This window comes from Brienomyrus brachyistius, chromosome 9 (assembly GCF_023856365.1).
Source record: "Brienomyrus brachyistius isolate T26 chromosome 9, BBRACH_0.4, whole genome shotgun sequence".
NCBI classification, from domain to species: Eukaryota; Metazoa; Chordata; class Actinopteri; order Osteoglossiformes; family Mormyridae; genus Brienomyrus; species Brienomyrus brachyistius.
The window spans coordinates 10467831-10488027 of NC_064541.1; the positions used below are offsets into that span (position 1 = coordinate 10467831).

Sequence of the window (20197 nt, forward strand, 5' to 3'; positions counted from 1 at the left end):
GGGGGGGGGGGGTCACTGCTAGGGGAACGCTGTTGCCCAGGTGACCTGTCTGGTCCCTGGCACACTTTCCACTGGGCTGCAGCAAAGATTTAGCCCACGATCCCACAGGCCAGGGGATCTGAGTCATACCTGCTGTCTGAAGTGGACAGTATTTCCCAGCCGATCGCTCCATGCAAGCACCAGCGATGGAAACATGAAAGGAACTCAGGCCAGTAACCTCCCTCCCATGGATCAATAAATTCTCAATTATCAAGTTCAGGGGCTTGGCCTGTTACTTTTATCTCAGTGGCAAAGACCTCATTTCCTTGTGAAGTGAACGCAGGTCCCCAGCTGGTCTGAAGGTCTGAACACAGAACAGGACTTTAGATCATGGCAGAAGGACTTCAAGGTCATATGGAGCTAAATATTTAAACAGTACAGGGTGGCAATGATGTGCCTCTTATTAAACTGCAGATAAAACAAGTTGAGACAAAAGAGAACAATGGAAATGGATGATTGCAAGAACAGCGTGCAGAGGAGGAACAGTCTTTATATGGGAGGGAAGTTGTACCAATAGATATCTAGAGGAGGCTCAAGGCCTTAGAAGGGGTTTGTTTGTATAGCATTGTGGAAAGCGTTCTCCTAGTTTAGCTTAACTTAGCATGTTAGGTTAGCATGACAAAAATATATTCTGGATCCTCAAGAGACTACCAGAACCAGAACTGGAACTGGAACATTAGCGGGACCTTTGATAGAATTTTCAGTGTTTCATTTTCATTGCTAATCTTCTGAACCGGAGCGGTTCGTGCACTCTGTGCAAAAGGCTGAGGAACAACGAAGAAACCTTTTCTTGAGAAAGCCTTGCTGAGCCTGGGTCTGGATGGAAGCCAGGGGCAACGTGGCCTGGCCTGCTGGGAAGCCTCAATGCAAGAGCGGCCACAGCACTTCGGGGGGGGGGGGGGGGGGGGGGGTAAAGGTGGGGGTATGTGCTGCCTGAGGTGAGAAAATGGTAGGCTTCATAGACACAGATGACAAGAAACTGGTTATAAATGTCAGGTTAGACACTCTGAATGGGGGGGGGGGGGGGGGTAATGCTGAAGGGGGTGGGATCCTTTTGAAAACTGTCTACATGACTCAGGTACGAAAGGACTGGCCCTGGTGAGACAGTGCATCATTGTGTGCTTATATAGAAGGGATGGTGTGTATTTTGTAGTCTTTTGAATAACAACCTACCTACCAGTATCTGAACCGTTTTAATGCCATTCGGGTTATTTAAGACTGTGGCCCCAGTTGATAAAAATGTTTCTTTCTATGGTTTGAAAGTATGGTGAAACATAACATAAGTGTGTGGTATAAAATATAGCATGTTTGCTGTGGTTTGGCTGAAACATCCGGCCCCGGACCGTCCCTGAGGGTTTGCCCCCGTACCATGGAGGCTGTAGGTGGGGGAAGTGAGGCTACGGGAAGGTGATCCGGCCAAAGTCTGCTTTTGTTTTGGGAGATTCCCCACACGCCAGGCATTCCCAGTGCACTGATCATTAACAAGAGTGCTTCTGGTTTTAGTGACAGTCAGTGCCTGGAATTTTCGAAAGCGGGGGGGGGGGGTATTCTAGAGCCTATTCCAGGCAGCAAAGGGTACAAGGCTGAGGTACACCCTGGACGGGGTGCAAGTCCATCACAGGGCACATACACACAAACACACACACACACAGGTTTGTAATCCATATCTTTGTGGGGACTCACCATTCATTTCAATGGGGAAAACCCACTAATCCCAACATGGCAACCTTAACCCCTATCCAGCCCAAATCTTAATCATAAGTGACTAAACAAGGGGGAATGCGGGACCATGTTCATTCAGCACAGTCCCAAGCTGCTGAAAGGAAAACAAACCACAGAAATCTTTGGAGACCATGATTTGATTCATCACTGTGAAATCCGACCGAGCTTCCGTGTGCACAGATTAGATAGGAAGTATCTCAGCAGGTTGTTGAGTTTTTTTAGACCACAGAGGCAGAAATTCTCAGAAGACTGTTTATCAGTCGCGATTTTCTTTGGTTCCAAAACGGGAAAGCAAGAAGATCATCAATAACGAATCTTCTTTTAGCTTCATGAGTAAAGGACCCAAAATATCTGCTCTGCGTGTCAGCAGAGGCTCGTCTTTGAGTTTAGCAATCAGAAGTTTTCTCCTGTAAACTTGATGCCCCCGAGAGAGCTGGAGCATTCCTGTCCCAGGATGGATGGCTCTCTGGTGCCTTGAAGCATGGGTTGAATTCTGGAGACGTCCAAGTCTTCTCTTTGAATAAGCTTTGAGAGAAGGACGGCTTGTACAAAAAACATCCTGTATCATGTGACAGAGAACAAGGCAAGGCTGCACTGTCAGACAGCAGTCAGTCGACCTTTGGCTTTGTCAGAGTCCGGAGTGTTGGAAACAGCAATGTGGTCTCTGATGCCTCTCGGGGTTTTCAGCAAACTGCACAGCAGTGTCACTGTGCTGCGAATTGACAGCTCACTGCGTTGGGGCTGAGTAACCTCCAGTCACGGCTTATCCAGTTATTTCTGGATATTCATGATCCTTGTTACATCTCAGAGCAGAGTTGCTAGAAAAAAAAATTGCTCTCAAATCTTGCTGAAACTTTTTTCACCTGGTCCACAGACCTGGCTGTGTCCCTGGCATGAAGAGCCAGACTGTGACCTGCGCAGTGAACTGCTGCTAATTCTCGACTAAATTCCTGTGTGAGTTTCTGAAACACCATTCAACATCGTCACAACAGCAGCACCGTCAGTAGCGAATGCTGCAAGTTATTTCCCTTTAAATTCTTGCCCATAATTGGGCACCTCACAACCTCAACAATGGCATCTGCTCCTCCATCCACAATTTCAGAGTCCCTGAAGCATTTCATTTGAATTTTGTTGACCTCTGTGTCCCTCACGTACATAATGACTCATTCGCTGTTACTTATGTCTGTGGCATTAAGGAGATCACTGTTCTTTCTAGTACAGCCTTGTCAAGGTCATGCGTACGTGTGCTTGCGGTAGCCGGTGCATTTCTAACATGCTTTTCTCATTAAGATGGCTTCCAGAGTTTGACATGTCCGTCCTTAGCTGTTTGAGTGATGGACACACCATCTCTTTCGGAAATTTCGCCAGATGGCTAAACTTTGTATTAGCTCATTCATTTTCTGCTAGGAGGTGGACTGTCTTAAGTACCCCTTCCTCTCCCTGCAAGAGTGCGACTCTGACTGTGCTATCTGTAACATTCCTTTGCTGATTCTGCCTCTCTTTTTCCTTTTGGTGCTGTAGTAAGCGAAACGCAATTTGCGTGTCAAATTAATTTTGACTTTTTGTATCATCTACTGGGAAATTGCACACCGCCGTACACAAATGCAAACTGAAAAGCTCATTTCTCCATAGCCACAAGAACATTTTAGGCCAGCTGGCCTGAATCATGTCTTTGTACGGTTTTAACTTTGGGATCAGGTGCTTTTTTCCCACTGACTGCTCTACTTCAGACAATCCACGTTCATTCTTCAGCTAGCAGTCCATGCTTGTCTGTTTTTTTTTAACTGAATTTCTTTTAATCAAATCCCATATGAGATAAGCCGCTTATTTTCTTCTGGTGCTTTGGAATGCTAGTGAGACATTCTGCACCAATGTTGACACCGACCCGCTGATCTGACCAATCAGCTATGGAGATGCTGCTACGAAGACGCAACACGCTGCTAGTCTGATATGACGAAGCATCAGTTGATGATGGACTGTTTTGATCCATTAATTTATGCTAATTCAGTTATTAATTCATATCTAGATGAGGCTACAGCTGAGCTTAAAGATGCAAGACTTGTTGGAATGGTCACAATTGTGTGTGCAACATTCCCGTAATGAAATTCAGGTCTGGTGCGTAAGGAGAATCTGTGCTTTTCCATGATCCTCATTCTGAACACGCATGTAAGACCAGGTTTGTCTTTATACAGCTAATACAGGATGCTGATATCATTTGTGGCTTCGTGGTTCTTCCTGATGCCCTACAACTTCAACTTTTTACAGAGGAAGAAGAGACAATGTAATCAGGCCAACGTCCCAGTCTCGCTGTGCATGTCTGTGGCTGTTAGACAGTCCCCAGAAAACACATGTTTCCAGTTTAGCTGGCTTAATAATTTTGGGACCTTTCAGCACATAACTGGGGGGTTCCTGGGATTGCCGTGTTTGGCGTTGGTGTCTGGATTTGCTCCTCTTCTCCCTACACACTAATTTGCAGAATCTGTAGAAGATCTTATTAACAAATTCCGATCTAAGTCCCTCCCACTGCAGCATTTCATTCCGATGAGCTCATTAGGTTGATGAGAATTGAATGTTTTTTTAACGACTCTTTCCTCTCCCCATGATCCACCTCACCCCAGCCTAGCCCAGCCCACCCCTTGTGTGCATGTGAGTGTTGCGGGGTAAGGGTGGGTTGGCTGCCAGCTAGAGCATGCTTACAGCTGTCGCAGACGCGTTTGACCCGTGCCGTGCTGGTCCCTGTCCCCCGGCGCGTGCTGATTCCCAAAAGTAGGCACGTTGCCAAACACAGAACAGAACCCCCCCCCCACACAACCAGAGAAGAAAGCCTCACAGCCCACTGGCCTGCCTGGGGGGGGGGAGACTGCATTGGAGATGGGTGCATGTAGCAAATGTGAGCGAGAGAAAGAGAGAAGGCAAGAGGGGAATCATCCCTCAGTACTAATGCATGCATGTATCATCAGGGACATGCGGCAGTCGGGCACCTCGAAATCAGGGCCAGTAATTAACCATTTTAGGGTAGTAGATGCTTTAGAAACTGTTCGTATGTCCATAGGCTGTAGATAAGAGCCTAGCAGTAGACAGTTGGATGAGTTATAGAAGGATAGTTCTAAACATACAGTTACAATTTATGACTTGGTCACGGTCAGTAAAATTATCTACATTATCTCAATTGACTGGTTTTGCGGTTGCACTGTGTATTGCAGGCATACAAATTGCCTCCATCGTATCTCTGGCATACAGTATTAATATGAAGCTCAAGCTGTGTACCGCCCACTGATATTTGGTGGTATTAATATGTCATTAACGTGCTATTATCGCATTTGAGATGGGGGGGGGGGGGGGTGTAGCTCCCAGCCATCTCGTGAGGGGGAATCCAGCGACCTAATTGTGCTGATTAGTTGAACCTGTTTCTCTTTGTCACATAAGACCATGCCTTTCTTAATTCCCCCCCCCCTCCCGCATTTACTGTTCTGTTGCCTTGAGCCTGTCCCTGCCCTCTCCTGGAAACCCCCTCCCCGAACGTCCTGTAACGTTACACCCCGTCCTCATATCTCGTGGTTTGACTCGCCATCCTTACCGGAGGCATTCTTACGGTGCGTCTTTGACATGGACCCTGTCTCTGGTATCATGCCTTTGGCATTGTGCCGAATATGATCAGCCCTTTCAAAGTTGGTGTCAGACAGGTGGGTGACAAGATGAATATTGAATAAAAAGCGGACGAGTTGCTGGCTGTTGTCGTCACTGATGTAGACACCCTTTACGTTGCCATCACTCAAATCCCCTGAATGCCTCTTAAGGTAAACAGGAGCGAGACATCATTCTGATTCTCTTGCTGCTCCAGCGTGACATTGGGTAGAACTATGGTAATTTCCATGTAAGAGATGGTGGATGATGAGCTTAGCCTTCAACCTAGGGCTCATCTGCTTTCATTCAGATCATGAACTTTTTGTTGTTGTTTTGGAGTCAAGCTGATGGCAGCTAAACAGAAACGCGGGATGGTCCTTGTATGAAGGTGAAGTTCTCTCCATCCTCCTGACTCCCTAACAGTCACTTCTTAATGGATTCATTCGTTCAGCTGTGGATCCAGGCTTACCTGAGAAGGCAGTAATCACACGGTTTAGGATTACCTCATTAGATAGTGTTCCCTAAATGAGAGGGGCTATGCAAATCACCCCAATCTGAGCAGCCAATCAGGGCTCATGTTTCATGTTCATTTTCTTTTTTTATACTGCTGTTAAGATATTCACTTGCGGCATAGTAACTTAGGGGGTAGCAGGTGGTCTCTGGTGTCCTGTACAGGGTGCCCTCTGTCTCGTTCCCTTTGATTCCAGTTAGGCAAGATGGATGTGTTTTTGCTCCATTCTTTGCTTTAGTGAAATGTACATTTTAATCTCTCAAGCGAGGCACAGGTGGGACAGGCCGGTGAGGATACTGTGAAGGAAAGGTGAAAACTGCAGCTCAGCCAATGAGCATCAGCACCATCAGCCTAGGCTCTGAGGAAAGTCCGCTGGTGCCTGTAGAACAGTGTGAAGGGAAGGGATATGGCACAGGGGTCTTTGCACAACTTACAGTCAGCATAGTTTGGTACAGGAAAAGACACAGAATCACAGAACCATAACCGACCCCATGCTAGGCCATTGTGGGACTGGGATGTCCTGAAATTCGTTTATTTATCTCTTTTGTTTATTTATCTCTCATCTTCACTGTATTTGTTATTATTACACTGTTTATCTGCAGCTAATAAAATAATTTCATATAACTATTAATGGATATGTGGCATCGTCAGTTAGAAGTCTGTCAGGGCCAAGCAGTTTCCATGAAACTAATGCATTCTTGTGAATGAAAAGAAAAATTGATTTTATATGTGAAATTTTTAAATATGTACAGATGTGTATTTTTTCAAAAACGATCTATGTCTTTTTCGCCATTCGTAGTGATGGAAGCTATATATAACCTTGTATGTAACATGACAAGGCCATCAGCTTCATGTTATAAAAATGTCTATAAAACCTTCTTCCTGCCTCTCAGCCGGTGCAGTAAATAATTAGGTTCCCTCCTGTGGGTCTGTAAACCTGCCAGAGATGTGAAATGCTTTAGGCACATAAGGAAAAGCCGTGTCGCGCTGTTGTTGTCGTTCGTGTCATTGGGGCGTGTCCCTGCCCCCCCCACCCCATGGGGAGGAGGGCCGTGGTGTTGTGTTTCACGTGAGTGGTGCTCCCCAGAGCGGCGTGCGCACGCTCGGCCTGCCAGAGCTCCTCGCAGCCCTGCCTCATACAGACTTCACCGGCTGGTCCATCTCTGGGCCCGGGAAGGGGGGCCCCGTAAGATTGCGTCAGCCGAGCTGCCCGACTGTGGAGCCCCTCGGGCAGCCCACCGGCTCCCCCCACCCTGTTAACACTCCGCGAGAATGTGCGGGGGGGCATGCCTGGTTGTACCCCACCCGGCAGCGAGTGCGCTGTTTCCTCTCCCGTCTGCCACCCCCCCCCCTTCCCTTCTTCCCGCGTCCGTAATCCCTCATCGTCTCTCTCGTCTTGCCGGGGGATGCGGGGATGCTCTGAGCTCGTCCGCTGAGGGGAGCTGAGCACACTGCTCTGCGCAGCCGGCCGGCGAGACGCCCAGGTGAGAGCCGTCCTGCAGGTCCCACGCTGAGCAAGGTAAGGATAAGCACAGCCCAGTCCCAGATGACATCTTAGCGGTCCTTCCTTCCCTCCCTCCCTTTGCTCCCTCCGCCTTGCTGTCTCCCGCTCCCCTTTCCCTCGCTTTCCCTCCCAGACGTGCATCAGGAAGCGACAGGGATCCCCGGACACGGGCGCAGACGCACACATAAACACGCGTGAGCACTCGTGCACGGGACACGCCCGCGGGGCCCACACACACGCGTCTGACACGCCGCGATGGCTTCAGGTAAACGTGTGGAGGGAGGTGCTGCCGTGGTTACATGCTGGGGACTGGGGGGCGGGAGGTTTGGAGGGACACTGCGAGCTTCTTCCGCACGGCTGCGTGCAGACACAGCTCCAGGCATCGCCATCTCAGTGCTGCGCTTTCGCTCCGGTGGTGGTGATGACAGCGAGCGTCCGGGGGGTGCCGAAAAGCCGAACGCAGCCCCGGTGTGTCCGTGTGCGGGTCCCCGCGACTGGTGTTCCTCCACACGCCAGTCCCAAACCGCACTGTATTTATGCACCCCCGTATGCATTTTGCCTCCCCCCCACCAGTCCATTCTGCTTGCGTGCGGTTACACATTCGTGACAGATTTCTGACCTTTTGCCCGTGATTGCTTTAAGGGGGTGTGGGCCGGTGCTTGATCTCGTGTGGGGGGGCTGGCAGATGGACGATGGTCGCGGCCGACTTCTGCCTGCCGGGCGCCCCCTGCCTGGGAAGAAGCTCCCAGCACTGAGGCTGTCAGAGGAGCCTATCCCTGATGAGAGAGGCGTCTTCCTGGACGTACAGGAAGTACCGCATGTGGCAGCCCCCGCCCCCTCATTAGCTCAATACATTAATTATTAAAGTTGTTTATTCCTGGTACTGATTAATAGCCACGCGTCCAGGCTCCGTGTGTCAGCCTCGCTTCCTGCAAGCGTGACATTTTTTTACCCAGAAACCCCCATGGTGTGATACCTAGAGGAGAGGACGTCACAAGCTGATAACTTCCTGCGAGGCGTGACTGCCGCATCCCTCGGCCGTGGCGGCGGTTCTCTGAGATTTCCGCAGCTCCCTGCTGGATCGTATCCAATCGAGGCAGACTGGGCTGGGGACAGCAGCGGAGCAGCGTCACCCAGAAGCCAAGCGGCTGCATTTCTGCATCTCGTCATGCGGCGCTCACACGTGTCATTCGCGGGAGATATTACACCTGCTGCACCACCCTCGCATCCATGTAAACACGTTTATGATGCTGTGAGGTTTGTCGGCACGTCCAGGGTTGTGGGTTCCATAAGCGGATGTTCTCGTCGTGTTCCCTGTTCCTCAAAATACTGTAATTTCCTCCCATAATTGAGAAGCTGTGCAGCTGGGGTGAACTGAGAAACCCATAACTTCCCTCTGTATGTGTGCGTGTGTGTGTGTGTGTGTGTGTGTGGTGGGGGTGGATTATGTTATATTATATGTATATTATATTGGGACAAATAATTTTATAAAATAGTTTTTTTTTTCGGTCCCCACAATGGGTTTTTATAAAAAAAAATTGCGAATGCAATCTAAAAACTTAAATTGTAAGTCTTGTATCGTGTATATTGTGTTTATGGTTCAAGGTCAGGGCTGGGGAAGCATTGTGGTTGTCATAGTTAGGGTTAGGGTTATGCCCATAGAAGTGGAGCGAGCGTCCGCGTAATGATAGGAATACATGAACTCTGTGCGTGTGTGTGTGTGAGTGTGCGGGTGCGTTGTGCCATGTTATCCAGGTTGTGTGTCGTGAACTGGGGTAGGTCCCCGCCCCCCCTCTGGATAAGCACTTATCGAAAGTTGGCGAGTTTCAATTAGGCCAGTTCACCAATCAGCCTAATGAATGACTGACATGTACGGCCAGCACCAAAACCATTGGCAGACAGTATCTGAAGGTCAAGTACAAAGGCTGGAAGTGGATGCTTTGAGAGGGATTTGGGGCATTATTCACCCCCAGCTTTTTGAGGTGGGGGGTGTGGGTAGGCCATGGGGGGTGGGGTATGAGCTGCTCTCGTTTCGCTTATGGATTCTCTCTCTCAGCAGTCAAGTGCAGCTCCGTGCCATCGGCCAAAGCCTCCGTAGGTGTGGGATGACATTCACACGGATCCCCCCCCCCCCCAGGATGTAAGATGAAGCAGAGCTTCGACTCCCAAACACATTGGGGAAAAGCAGCGTGCCTCATGGCTGCGTTAATGTAGTGCTGAACGACCTTGTCGCCCAGGCGGGCGCTTGCAGGCTTCCCCTTTGGTTTTTGGAGAGCGGTGCTTTCATCCTCTCCTCACCAGCTGCGTCCATCATTGGGGGAGTGATTTCCTCATTGGCTGGGGGTGAAAATGTCTTTGTAGGTAGGACAAAGTTAAATCGACGTTTCATAGCTCTCGATGTTTAGGTCAGGGGTTGGCAATCTTATCTGCAAATGGTCGGTGTCTATGCAGGTTTTTTTGGGATGACCTTTAGGTCAGCTGTTCAAACGCAGGTCTGAGGACTCTTCAGTCAATCAGTCCTCTAATTAGTAATCTAATTAGGGATTTGAAGCGAAAATGCGCAGACACAGCGGCCCTTTCTGGATAAGATTGCTTACTCCTTGTATAGATCATCCTTAATGTCACAGAAAATGTCAGTCTAGCTGTTTAGGTCTTTATATGTAAGTCAAACGCTTGCGCAAAAAGTACAAGGTATTTAAGGTAAAAATTATTCAGAAAACTTTTTTTTGCCAGATCGTTTGGATCATGATGTGCTAGTGTTTCTGAACTCGCCGGTCTTTGGGATGTTCCTGGAGGTGCTGGTGACGGGTTAGGTCACCCCGACACTGAGGCGGGACCCACACGGTAGCGGGGAGGACCTGCCCGAGATACGTGATCGAGGGGCCGTTAATGCTCGCTAATGCTGCGGTGCTGGGGGGGGGGGGAGGCAGCCAATTTTGTCATTAATACTCTGCCTCCACTGTCGCCACGGTGACGCTGCCAAGCACTCACTGGCTAATCAGGCAGCAGGAGGCTGAAGGTGAAGGCGAGTTCATTACCGGGGGTGGGGGGGGATGATTTACATCTGAGTCTAAAAGAAGGCCGTCGATGGGGAAGATCAGCTGCCATGACTTTAATGGCCGCCGGAGATGGAGGCTTCCCGTCGAGCCCTCAACACTGTTCCTGCTTGCTGGGTCTCCTTGCCATACGTCGTCCTCTCTTTAATTCCCCTGCCTCATTTTTCCAGATGTCCGTCTGTTCAGGTTTTTCCTGCCACCCTCATTAATGTTAAGCGGAGCGCTGGAAAAAAAAAATGATGGCATTTTACCGGTCGGTCGATGTACTGGCCACCCTCAAAGCTCCTCGATCGGTCCAGATGGGCTGCGTGGGGCGTTTTAGGGCAGCTTCTGGGCTCTGCCAGTAGCTGGCGGAGGGGGGCAGCCCAGCTTCCTGATGTGATCATCGTGAAAGTTCTAGAAAGTCAGACCCTCGATGCCACTTAGAACCCAAGATGCTTCCATGCCATTCCAATGTTTGAGCTTTCACTAGGAGAGATGGCGGAAGCCCTGTTGGGTGGCTGATTACTCTGTGGTGCTGCAGAATTCTGAATGCACATGAACGGTCTGCTCACTGAATGTTATGGCCTCAGCAAGCCATGGGCCTAATCTTCCCTCTTCAGTTGATCATCGGCCACCACAGTACACCCTGTTGTCGCAACTGTTTCTTTTCTTTTGAGGTTGTCAAGATGAGGTTTTTACAGCAAATGGGTTACAATGTGATAGGAAATCATCTCCTAAGAAGTTTTTGCTCCCTATCAGCTCCCTGCCAGACAGTCCACACTTCTGCTCCCTCCTATCTCCCTGCCAGACAGTCCACGTTTCTGCTCCCTTTCAGTTGCCTGCCAGACAGTCCACATTTCTGCTCCCTTCCAACTGCCTGCTAGATAGTGCATACTTCTGCTCCCTTCCAGCTCGCTACCGGGACTCTCCTTTAACTTTCCTTGTTTGCCGGGAATCTGATATTTACGTCAGAGGTGAGTGTCGGCAAGGTGTGAAGCTCTGTTTCTGGATTCTAGATCTATCAGCTGCTAACAGGAAACCTTAACAAGTTGCACTTCCTGCTGCCCCTAAAATACATGCTGAAGTGAAGGAAAAATACATAGATTCTGATTCCGTTTGTTATGCCTCCCATGATGTTTCCTGCAAATGAGTCACACCCTGATTGCGTTTTCTCATACCTTGCAGCAAACCAGAGGAAAATTAGCCACTTGCTAATGCACCACAGGCATTGCATCGTGATCGCTGCCATGCTTTCTGCAGCTCCCCCCCCCCCAAGCGGCCGTGGGGTGGGAAGGTCACTGAGGACCTTCCTGTGCGGGGCGGCTAATTGTATTGCGCACCTGTTACATGGTGACATTCTTCAAGTGGTAAATGCATTACAGCAAAATGTGGGCTATTAAGCTGGTCATTAGCCACCAGTAGAAAGGCATTGTATACTGTTTCAGGCAGGGGAAGTGGGCTGCAACCCTACACTTGTTGGGATGGCATTAGTGATTTGAGGGGCGGATAAAAACAGGGTTTTGGTGTGAGGACACCACTGCAGAAGATCTGCGAAACGTCACTTGGCTGCAGCGATTTGCTATCTGTCTTCTCAGCACAGGCTTGTGAGTTCGACGTTTGGGCATCTCTTCAGATTTCTGGATATGTCCCCGGCTCTATGGTACAACAGCACGGCCCCTGTGGGATTTTAACTCTGTAGCCTTTTCATCACAAGTCAAGTTTCCCTGACCACCGTGTGCCCCTTGCTGGCTTTTGTTCATTGACAGGATTATTTCATCTCTAAGCTTTTAAAATCAGTCCTCCTGGTTTGGCATGAAACTGTGACTAACACAATAACGCCACAGCAAATGGACAAAACATTGAAATGCATGAAGACAGCTTCTGTGAATTTCCCTCCTCATGTGAGCCACAGACCACATAATAAAAATGTAAATAGACAGGTTTGCATTAATTTTCTGCACATAGATTGTATTGTAAGTTCGCTTCTTTCCCTTTTCTGTACTGTGGAAACTGAGGATGTATCACTGATGCCAAACTGCATCACTTTCTCGCATTATGCTAAAAAAGCTGGTTCCAGATAAATGGTGCTTCAAGGAGGCATTCGAGGGGTCGTCACATGAAAGCTTGCTTAGCAAAGAGGAAAGCTCAGCAAAACAGGCTGGTCAGCTTCAGTCTGCTCATTTACATTCTCTCCTGCTGCACCGACGATGAGAACACACGTCTGCTCTCTTGGATAAAGACAATAAACCATGGGGGAGCGTAAGTTTCTGGGTGCCATTCGCTTTCCCAGAGATTTTTTTTTGTGTCCAGCGTGAATCTGTTCCTGGCAGCTGCTGATTGGTCAGCATGTATCTTTTCCAGGAATGTCCAATCACAAGCAGTCAGTGGTTTCAGCTCGTGGGCACATGCTTTGTTCTACTCCACACTGTTCCTCTGTGCCCCAGAGATGGCTCATGGAAAACGACTTCCTTAAGTCCCTCACTTTGATTTTGTCTTGCACACAGCATGTATGGTATTTATTACATCTCCGGAGAGCTGAGCTGCCCAGAATAGGTCTGTGCCGTATCAGAGATGCTGTTATTTATGTGAGATTTTAGCTGACCCTTTATTCCAAGCACCTTAAACAGAGCATTACCATTAGTGCCTGTTTATTTTATACATCATTTCCCATCACCTGCCCTAAAACATGACATACAGATTCCTGACAGTGCAGTAGCCAGATGTTTTTTCTGTTTTTATTTTTTTTTTACCACTGCAAGTGAAACCCTGCAATTCTCAGTTCTCTGCATGCGTCTTAAACCCGACAGTGTGGAGTGAAGCCATTTCTGATCACCTCACACTTTTGTTTTTCTTCTTCTTGTCTGCCAGCGGGAGAAGCACTCTCATTTCCTCGATAAATTTTGACCAACACTGACAGGGTGCCATGAGGTCTGCTGTAGCTGCTTTGTGGGCTAACAGTGTGAGCTAATGGTGTGGGCTAACAGTGTGGGCTAACTGCGCGAGCTGACGGTGTGAGCTAACAATGCAAGCTAACAGTGTGGCCTAACAGTACGATCTAACGGTGTGAGCTAACAGCGAGCTAATGGTGTGGGCTAACAGTGCAAGCTAACAGTGTGGGCTAACAGTACGACCTAACAGTGTGGGCTAACAGTACGACCTAACGTTGTGGGCTAACAGCACGAGCTGATGGTGTGGGCTAACAGTGCAAGCTAACAGTGTGGGCTAACAGTACGATCTAATGGTGTGGGCTAACAGTACGAGCTAAAGGTGTGGGCTAACAGTACGAGCTAAAGGTGTGGGCTAACAGTGCGGGCACTGATATTCTGAGATAACGGCATGGGTGGATGCTCAGGGAGAGTGGCCTCAGCTGGCATTGTGAGCTAATGATTTGGCTTAAGATTGTGCATTGATTGTGTAGGCCGACATTGTAAATTAATGGTGCAGACCAACATTGTGAGTTAAGGGTATAGGCCAGGAGTGGGCAATCTTATCCAGAAAGGGCCGCTGTGTATGCGGGATTTCACTGCAACTGCCTTATTAGATTACTAATTAAAGGACTGATTAGCTGAAGAGTCCTCACGTCTGGGTTTGAACAGCTGACCTAAAGTGATCCCAAAAAACTGCAGACACACTGGCCCTTTATGAATAAGATTGCCCACCCCTGGTATAGGGTAACATTGTAAGCTGATGGTGTGGGCTAGCATTGTGAGCTAAGGGTATAGACTAACATTATATGCTAATGGGATGGACAAACATTGTAAGCTAAGGATATAGGCTGACGTTGTTAGATAATGTTGCAGCCTAACATTGTGAGCTAAGGACTACAGGTTGACATTGTAAGCTAATGGTGTTGCCTAAAATTGCAAGGTAATGGTGTAGGCTAATATAGTGAGCTAAGAATATAAAATAACAGTGAAAGCTAATGGCGTTGGCTACCCTTATGTGATTATGGTGCAGGCTAACATTAGATGGCAATGGTGTGCTAACAGTATGAGCTAAGGGTATAGGCTAACATTGTAAGTTAACAGTATGGGCTAATAGGCCTGTTTTGAATTGAGGGTATAAGCTAACATGAGCTAATGTTTGCAATAACATCGTAAGCTTATGGCGCAGGCTGATCTGTAAGCCAATTATTTGGTCTGCTAGCATGGGGTGATGGATCCAGGCTCACAGTGCATTGCATCTGCTCTGCTGTCAGGCTTAATAGGGTAGCGTAACCTGTTAAACAGCCAGCGAACCAGTTGCATGAATAATATACCATTTACCCGTCCTTCATTCATTCCGTTTGCTGGAGTTGAAGAGCAAAACAATTGTTGCCATTTTGTTTTGTTTGGATAGCATGGCAACAGTTCCATGCTCATGTATCTGACAAAACCACAAGATAAGGAAGACACATGGGCTGTTACCCTTTGTGTTTTAAATGAATAAACAAAATTGGGTAACGAGGTTCATTTTTTGTTAGTGCTGGCAGGACTGATTAAGAACTCGAGCATAGCGAACAGGTGCTTCTGACAGGCTGACAGCGGGTATCCCAGGGTAAGTGACTAATGGGCTCTCTAATTGTAGTTGATGGCCTGGTGGGCAGGTATGGGATCAGCTCGAGTCGTAACAAGAGCTTATCTACATTACGCTAAGCTATTTTTACATAAAGAGACTTGTGCATCATACAGAGTTACGCTCACTCTCTGATCTTTTGCTGTTTATCTGGGCTCCATAACGGTAACTTTAAGGGGGAAACTCTGGGAAAGGTTTTGTTTGGCCATATAAGATATTTGTCGATCTGCCTTGTGAAGGTTATTTTCGGCTTGCTCTTGGTACACGTTTACACACTCAGCTGCGTTGTTCTCTTCGTTTAATGTACAAAGTTATATTTCAAAGACTAAAATAAATATTGATGTAGTCAATTCCCAGAAGACCTAATGTTGTTCAGTATTTTTCAGGGCAGATGAATTAGGTCACCTGCCCCCAGTAGTACACATTCTCAGGTGACTTGATGAGGAAGTGGTTAGAGTTTATCTAGTTAAAATGATTAACTATCCTACATGTAGCTCATACTGATTATTAGCTTCAACCTTTGTGGAAATTCCAGTAGAGACATTTAAAAGGTTATCAAAAAGACGGTTTCAAAAGACTTTTTTGACTGTTGAACTATGCTGTTCACCATCATACCAAAATATGCACATTCTGGTATAATATAATTATTGTAGCCAACACAAAGTCCCCACTACTGAGTTAATACTTTGTAACAATTTGGGAGAGAAATCTTGTATCTATTCTGGGATTGGCACTTTGGAAGGGAGGGGAGTGGCTTTGAGGGTGAAGGGCGTGGCCTAACTCTGAAGCGACCTCCCCCACAGATATGCGTCACCAAGATGTCAGCGCGTGGCTGCCAGGGAACGGACTCGGCGGGCGTCAGGCCGCTGGACACCATCCCTGAGGACCGGAAGGCGCGGGTGCAGCGCACGCAGAGCGGCCTGGATGCCTTCGAGAAGCCCGCCAGCCAGGTGAAGCGTGTTCATTCTGAGAACAACGCCTGCATCACCTCCACCAAGAGCGCCACTCTGGGGAAGGAATCCCCCAAAGTCCGCAGACACTCCAGCCCTAGCTCGGTCAGTAAACCCCACGGGAGACCCCCACCCTCACCACACAGATGTGATCTCGATGTTTCAAATTCTTTTATCTAAATTTGCATTCTTTTTTACATTTTATAACCATTAGGCTAAATTGTTTAACTTCTAACATTCTCCAAAAACTTTTTAATTAACATTTATTAAGCATTTTTATAATAGCATTTAATTAATCATGTTAATGTTGTTTATTACTGTTTGTATATACAGTGTTTATAAAGTACTTGGCTTTATCTAAGGCAGACTTATAATTATGATTAATGTTGAAGATACAGTGTAAGACTTGGTCCCGAACCATGTGACTCAGAGACTGGAGGATGCAATGGGGAAATTATCTGGGAATGGGTTTTGCGAGAAAGGTGGAGAGGGACAGGAGGGAAAGACAGGCGTTTCGGATTCAGTCCAGGGGAATCAAAGGAATACAAAACTGACACCGGGTGTCAAAAAGTCAACAATTATGATCAGGCAGCATGGTCTGGGGGTGTGGTCTGGGAGCCAAGACACAAAATGGAGCCTATTTTGTATTATTGACATTTAAGAAGCAGCCCCAAATAGGGTTTGTCACCTCACTGAACCACCCTGGGCTGTGCATCCCTCCATGTGCTGTTGCTTTTGTTCTTGTATGAGATAATTTATGTTGCAGCTCCATCTATCCACCTTCCAGCCTTTTATCTAGCACAGGGTCACAATCAATCTGGAGCCTATCGCAGGACGCCCAGGGCAAGAAGCACCCTGGAGAGGATGCCAGTCGATATCAGGGCATCCTCGCTCAAGCACAAACGCATCGCGCATTTTAAAGACACTGATGTTTTTAGATGGCTGGAGGTAAAAGGAGACGCGCATGTGATCTGGAGTGGACGTTCGTATCTGAAACATGCTACGCTGCTGACAGCTCCGCCCTTTCCCGCATGTACGCTGCATATTTCCCACTGGCGTGTTTCTTTCTTGATTCTCACGCTCTTCGACTTGCAGATGTGCAGCAATTGGTATGCTTTTGCTAATTAATGATTAATTAAACATTTCCTACCGGCGAGATATCTTCAGTCCTGCTGTTATGGCAACAATCACTCCTGGTGCTTGTCTAATCTGGAACATTAACAAATACTGATTGTGATTAGTCTCTTTGCATTCTATATAGAAGTGTATATACATGTATATTAGAACATAATCCTAACATGTTCAATTTAAAAAGGCGAGTTTCAGTTATGAGAGCCAGTGATAATCATTATTTTTTCCTCGACCCTTCATGCCTTGCTTAGGTCCTATATGAGTCCCACAGGGGTTCATTAATGCCACGATGGGTTGAATGTATGGACTGAGGGCAGGATTATGCCACTGCAAACAGTCATGATAAATAAATCAGCAAATGCCCCATGCTAATGTAATATGGCAGCTGTACTTATGCATCCAGACTATTGTTCTGTGTCACAGTTGTCATTTTGTGTTTGAACTCTTGTGTGCTTGGATGCCGTTTTGCATACCGGTTCTCGTGTCGCATTTGGGTTGTTGTGAACTTGCACTGTTTTTCTCAGGCTCCCTTTCATTTCAGTTTGATTTTATTAGAAGATTTACTGAATGCCATATTGGATGGTGTGACTGCGATCGTCATGCCACCCCCCACCCCCTTGAGCCGAAGGCGGCCTCGTCGCCGTGACTTAGACATGTGTGGACAGAACTCGCTGTACTTCCAAGTGAAAGTTTGATCACAGAGGGGTGTTGTCCAAAGCCTGTCAGAAGAGTGTTTGCCTGCCAGCTGATTCTCAGCCATGAAAAATGCATGAAGACCCAAATCTCTCAGCATCGCGAAGGGGAAAGGATGTCAGGCGGGCTCAGCAAAAGCCCACCCCGTGCCACCTGGTGGAACTGTGAGAAAAAAACCCAAGTGTGTGTGTCTGTGTGTGTGTGTGTGGGGGGGGGGGGGGGGGGGGGTCAGACACCTACGATGGCTGATTCTGTAATTCTTTCCTGACAACAGGAATGTTGAATCCATCGATTAACGACTGTCATGGAATTTGTGTGACAGGCATGGTTATTGAAATCACGTGGATACTGATAATTGCAAAGTGAATAACAGGGTCAGTTATATCCGTGCTCAATGGCTAACTTAATATAATGTCTATAAACATTATAACAGTAATGCTTTCCATGTTTCTTATAGGAAACAAAACCCTTAAGCCGCTGGAGTTTTTTTTTATAATTGAAGTAAAGCGTGGACACATTCTGTCCAAGCCCAGGTTGACACACCCAAATAACGAATTATTAGAGATAATTTAATAATTTCTAGCGTGTGTTGGACACAAGGGATGGGACAAAGAACACATGACGTCATCCGCGTGTGTGGCATCGTCAGCGCGGTTCAGTCATAAGCGGCAGCCGGCCAAGGGCGTTGAGCGCTGAGTGTGAGCCAGTCCGACAGTCTGGTAATGATTTCTCAAGTTTGACGTTCCTAAAGGCTTTATTGTGCGAACAACTTGTCTGCATGTTACAAGAATTAGTTTTTTTCCTATTGTGTCCTTAACTACAGTATTTTGTTTTTTAGATGTATTATTTAGTTCCTTTCTAACAGTCACGATCTGCTTCTCTATCAATGCAAAGTCGTCCAATAAAAACAATGCATGGAATATAGTTTTATATAATTAAATAATATCATTGTTGCCACTGTTGCATTGCTTTACTTTGTTAGTCAAATCACGGCACACGCAACATTTTAAAAATCAATGTAAAGAATCTCTCGCCCCAAATCTTACTTCGTTTTATAGGCAACGTGAAATTCACACGGTTCTTTCTTATGGACCGCCGGGTTTCCCGCATTGCTCCAATCCTTGGGGATTTACGGGTGCGGGCGATATAATTTGGCCAAGCCGTCACACCCCCTGAACGTTCTGCCTGGGCGCACAAATCGTTAAAACACGTTATAAAGATACTTGGCTCGGGATAAAAGAAGTGAAAGTTATTTCCGATTTAGATATTGTCACTCCTGAGGATTTCCGGTATTATAATATATGTATTTTACTTTATGCTAACGTGGTTGCGTAGACATAATATATGCCCAATTTAATGGCACCCCATCGATTAATTATGTAAAAAAAATCTCCGAATCACGACTGGCAATGCGTGTGATATTGTCATAAGCAGTGGCAGTCTAGCCGTCATGATGATTTATGGAAGCTCCCGTTATACACCAAGGCGTTATTACATGCCCTCCGCGCAGCGCTCCATAAGCCGTCCCGTCGTCGTGGTTTGCGAGCCCCGGCAGATAATCTCTCAGTGCATCTCTAAAAGCATGTTTATGAATCGCTGAGTCGGGATTTATTAAGTTATTTAGAAGTTGGAAATATGTGGTCCTGGGGGGAAAAAATAAGAACTCGGTAGAAATATGCATTTGTGGTATTTAAAAGTTAGTGATCGCTGTGTAGTGTCTCGTTTGTTCTCTTTTTTTTGGCATGAGGTCCCATCTGTTCACAGCCACTCATCCACTGACGTGGGACGTTAGTGCTCGGGGCGCCGTCCACAATGCATGACATGAAGTCCTTTTTCTCCATGATTTCAAAAACTTGAAAGGGCCACGCAGTGAAACGATTAACTGTCTGTATTTAGCTGAAGCAGATGTGATTCTGCTGTTCCGCCCACGTACCAACAGCGCTTAAGACCCGTCGAGAGAGAATGCAGATAATCGCTATGTTTGAAGCATCCACCCTAGGAGGAAATGCCGTGTGAATTTCTTTTAAAGAAATGACCGAATGAAGTTCATAAGGAGTTGCAGATATTCTTCCATGAATTCATCCATCTTCCAACAACTGATCCAAAACAAGGTGGTATAGGATTCAACCGACAAATCTCGGAGGCGTGAATAAAGTAATTGTTGAATAAAATTATTACGCTGCATTTACTTTTATTTAAAAATAACATTAAAGAGCTTTCATGAAAGGATGTAGGTTTGGTTTCAGCTTTGAAAGGGCCCCATTCCGAGCCACCCCAGCACAGACATCCACGATTTAAAAGTAGGAAGATGTCCCTACTGTCCATAGACAAATCTACGCCCTTGGTTGCAGATTGAAAATCGTCACTGAATCAAGATGGTTTATGGATTCATTTAGGAAGGTATCTGAAGGCGAACTCAGCGGAATAGTAG

At 47.0% G+C, this 20197-nt stretch overlaps 1 protein-coding gene across 1 annotated transcript in view; it reads left to right on the plus strand.

Moving 5' to 3' along the window:
* Positions 1-20197, plus strand: part of LOC125749658 (cyclin-dependent kinase 14-like) — a 99323-nt gene that overhangs the window by 16115 nt on the left and 63011 nt on the right. The window contains 1 exon segment of the mRNA XM_049027126.1: positions 15796-16047. Within this exon segment, the coding sequence (XP_048883083.1) occupies positions 15796-16047 (252 nt within the window).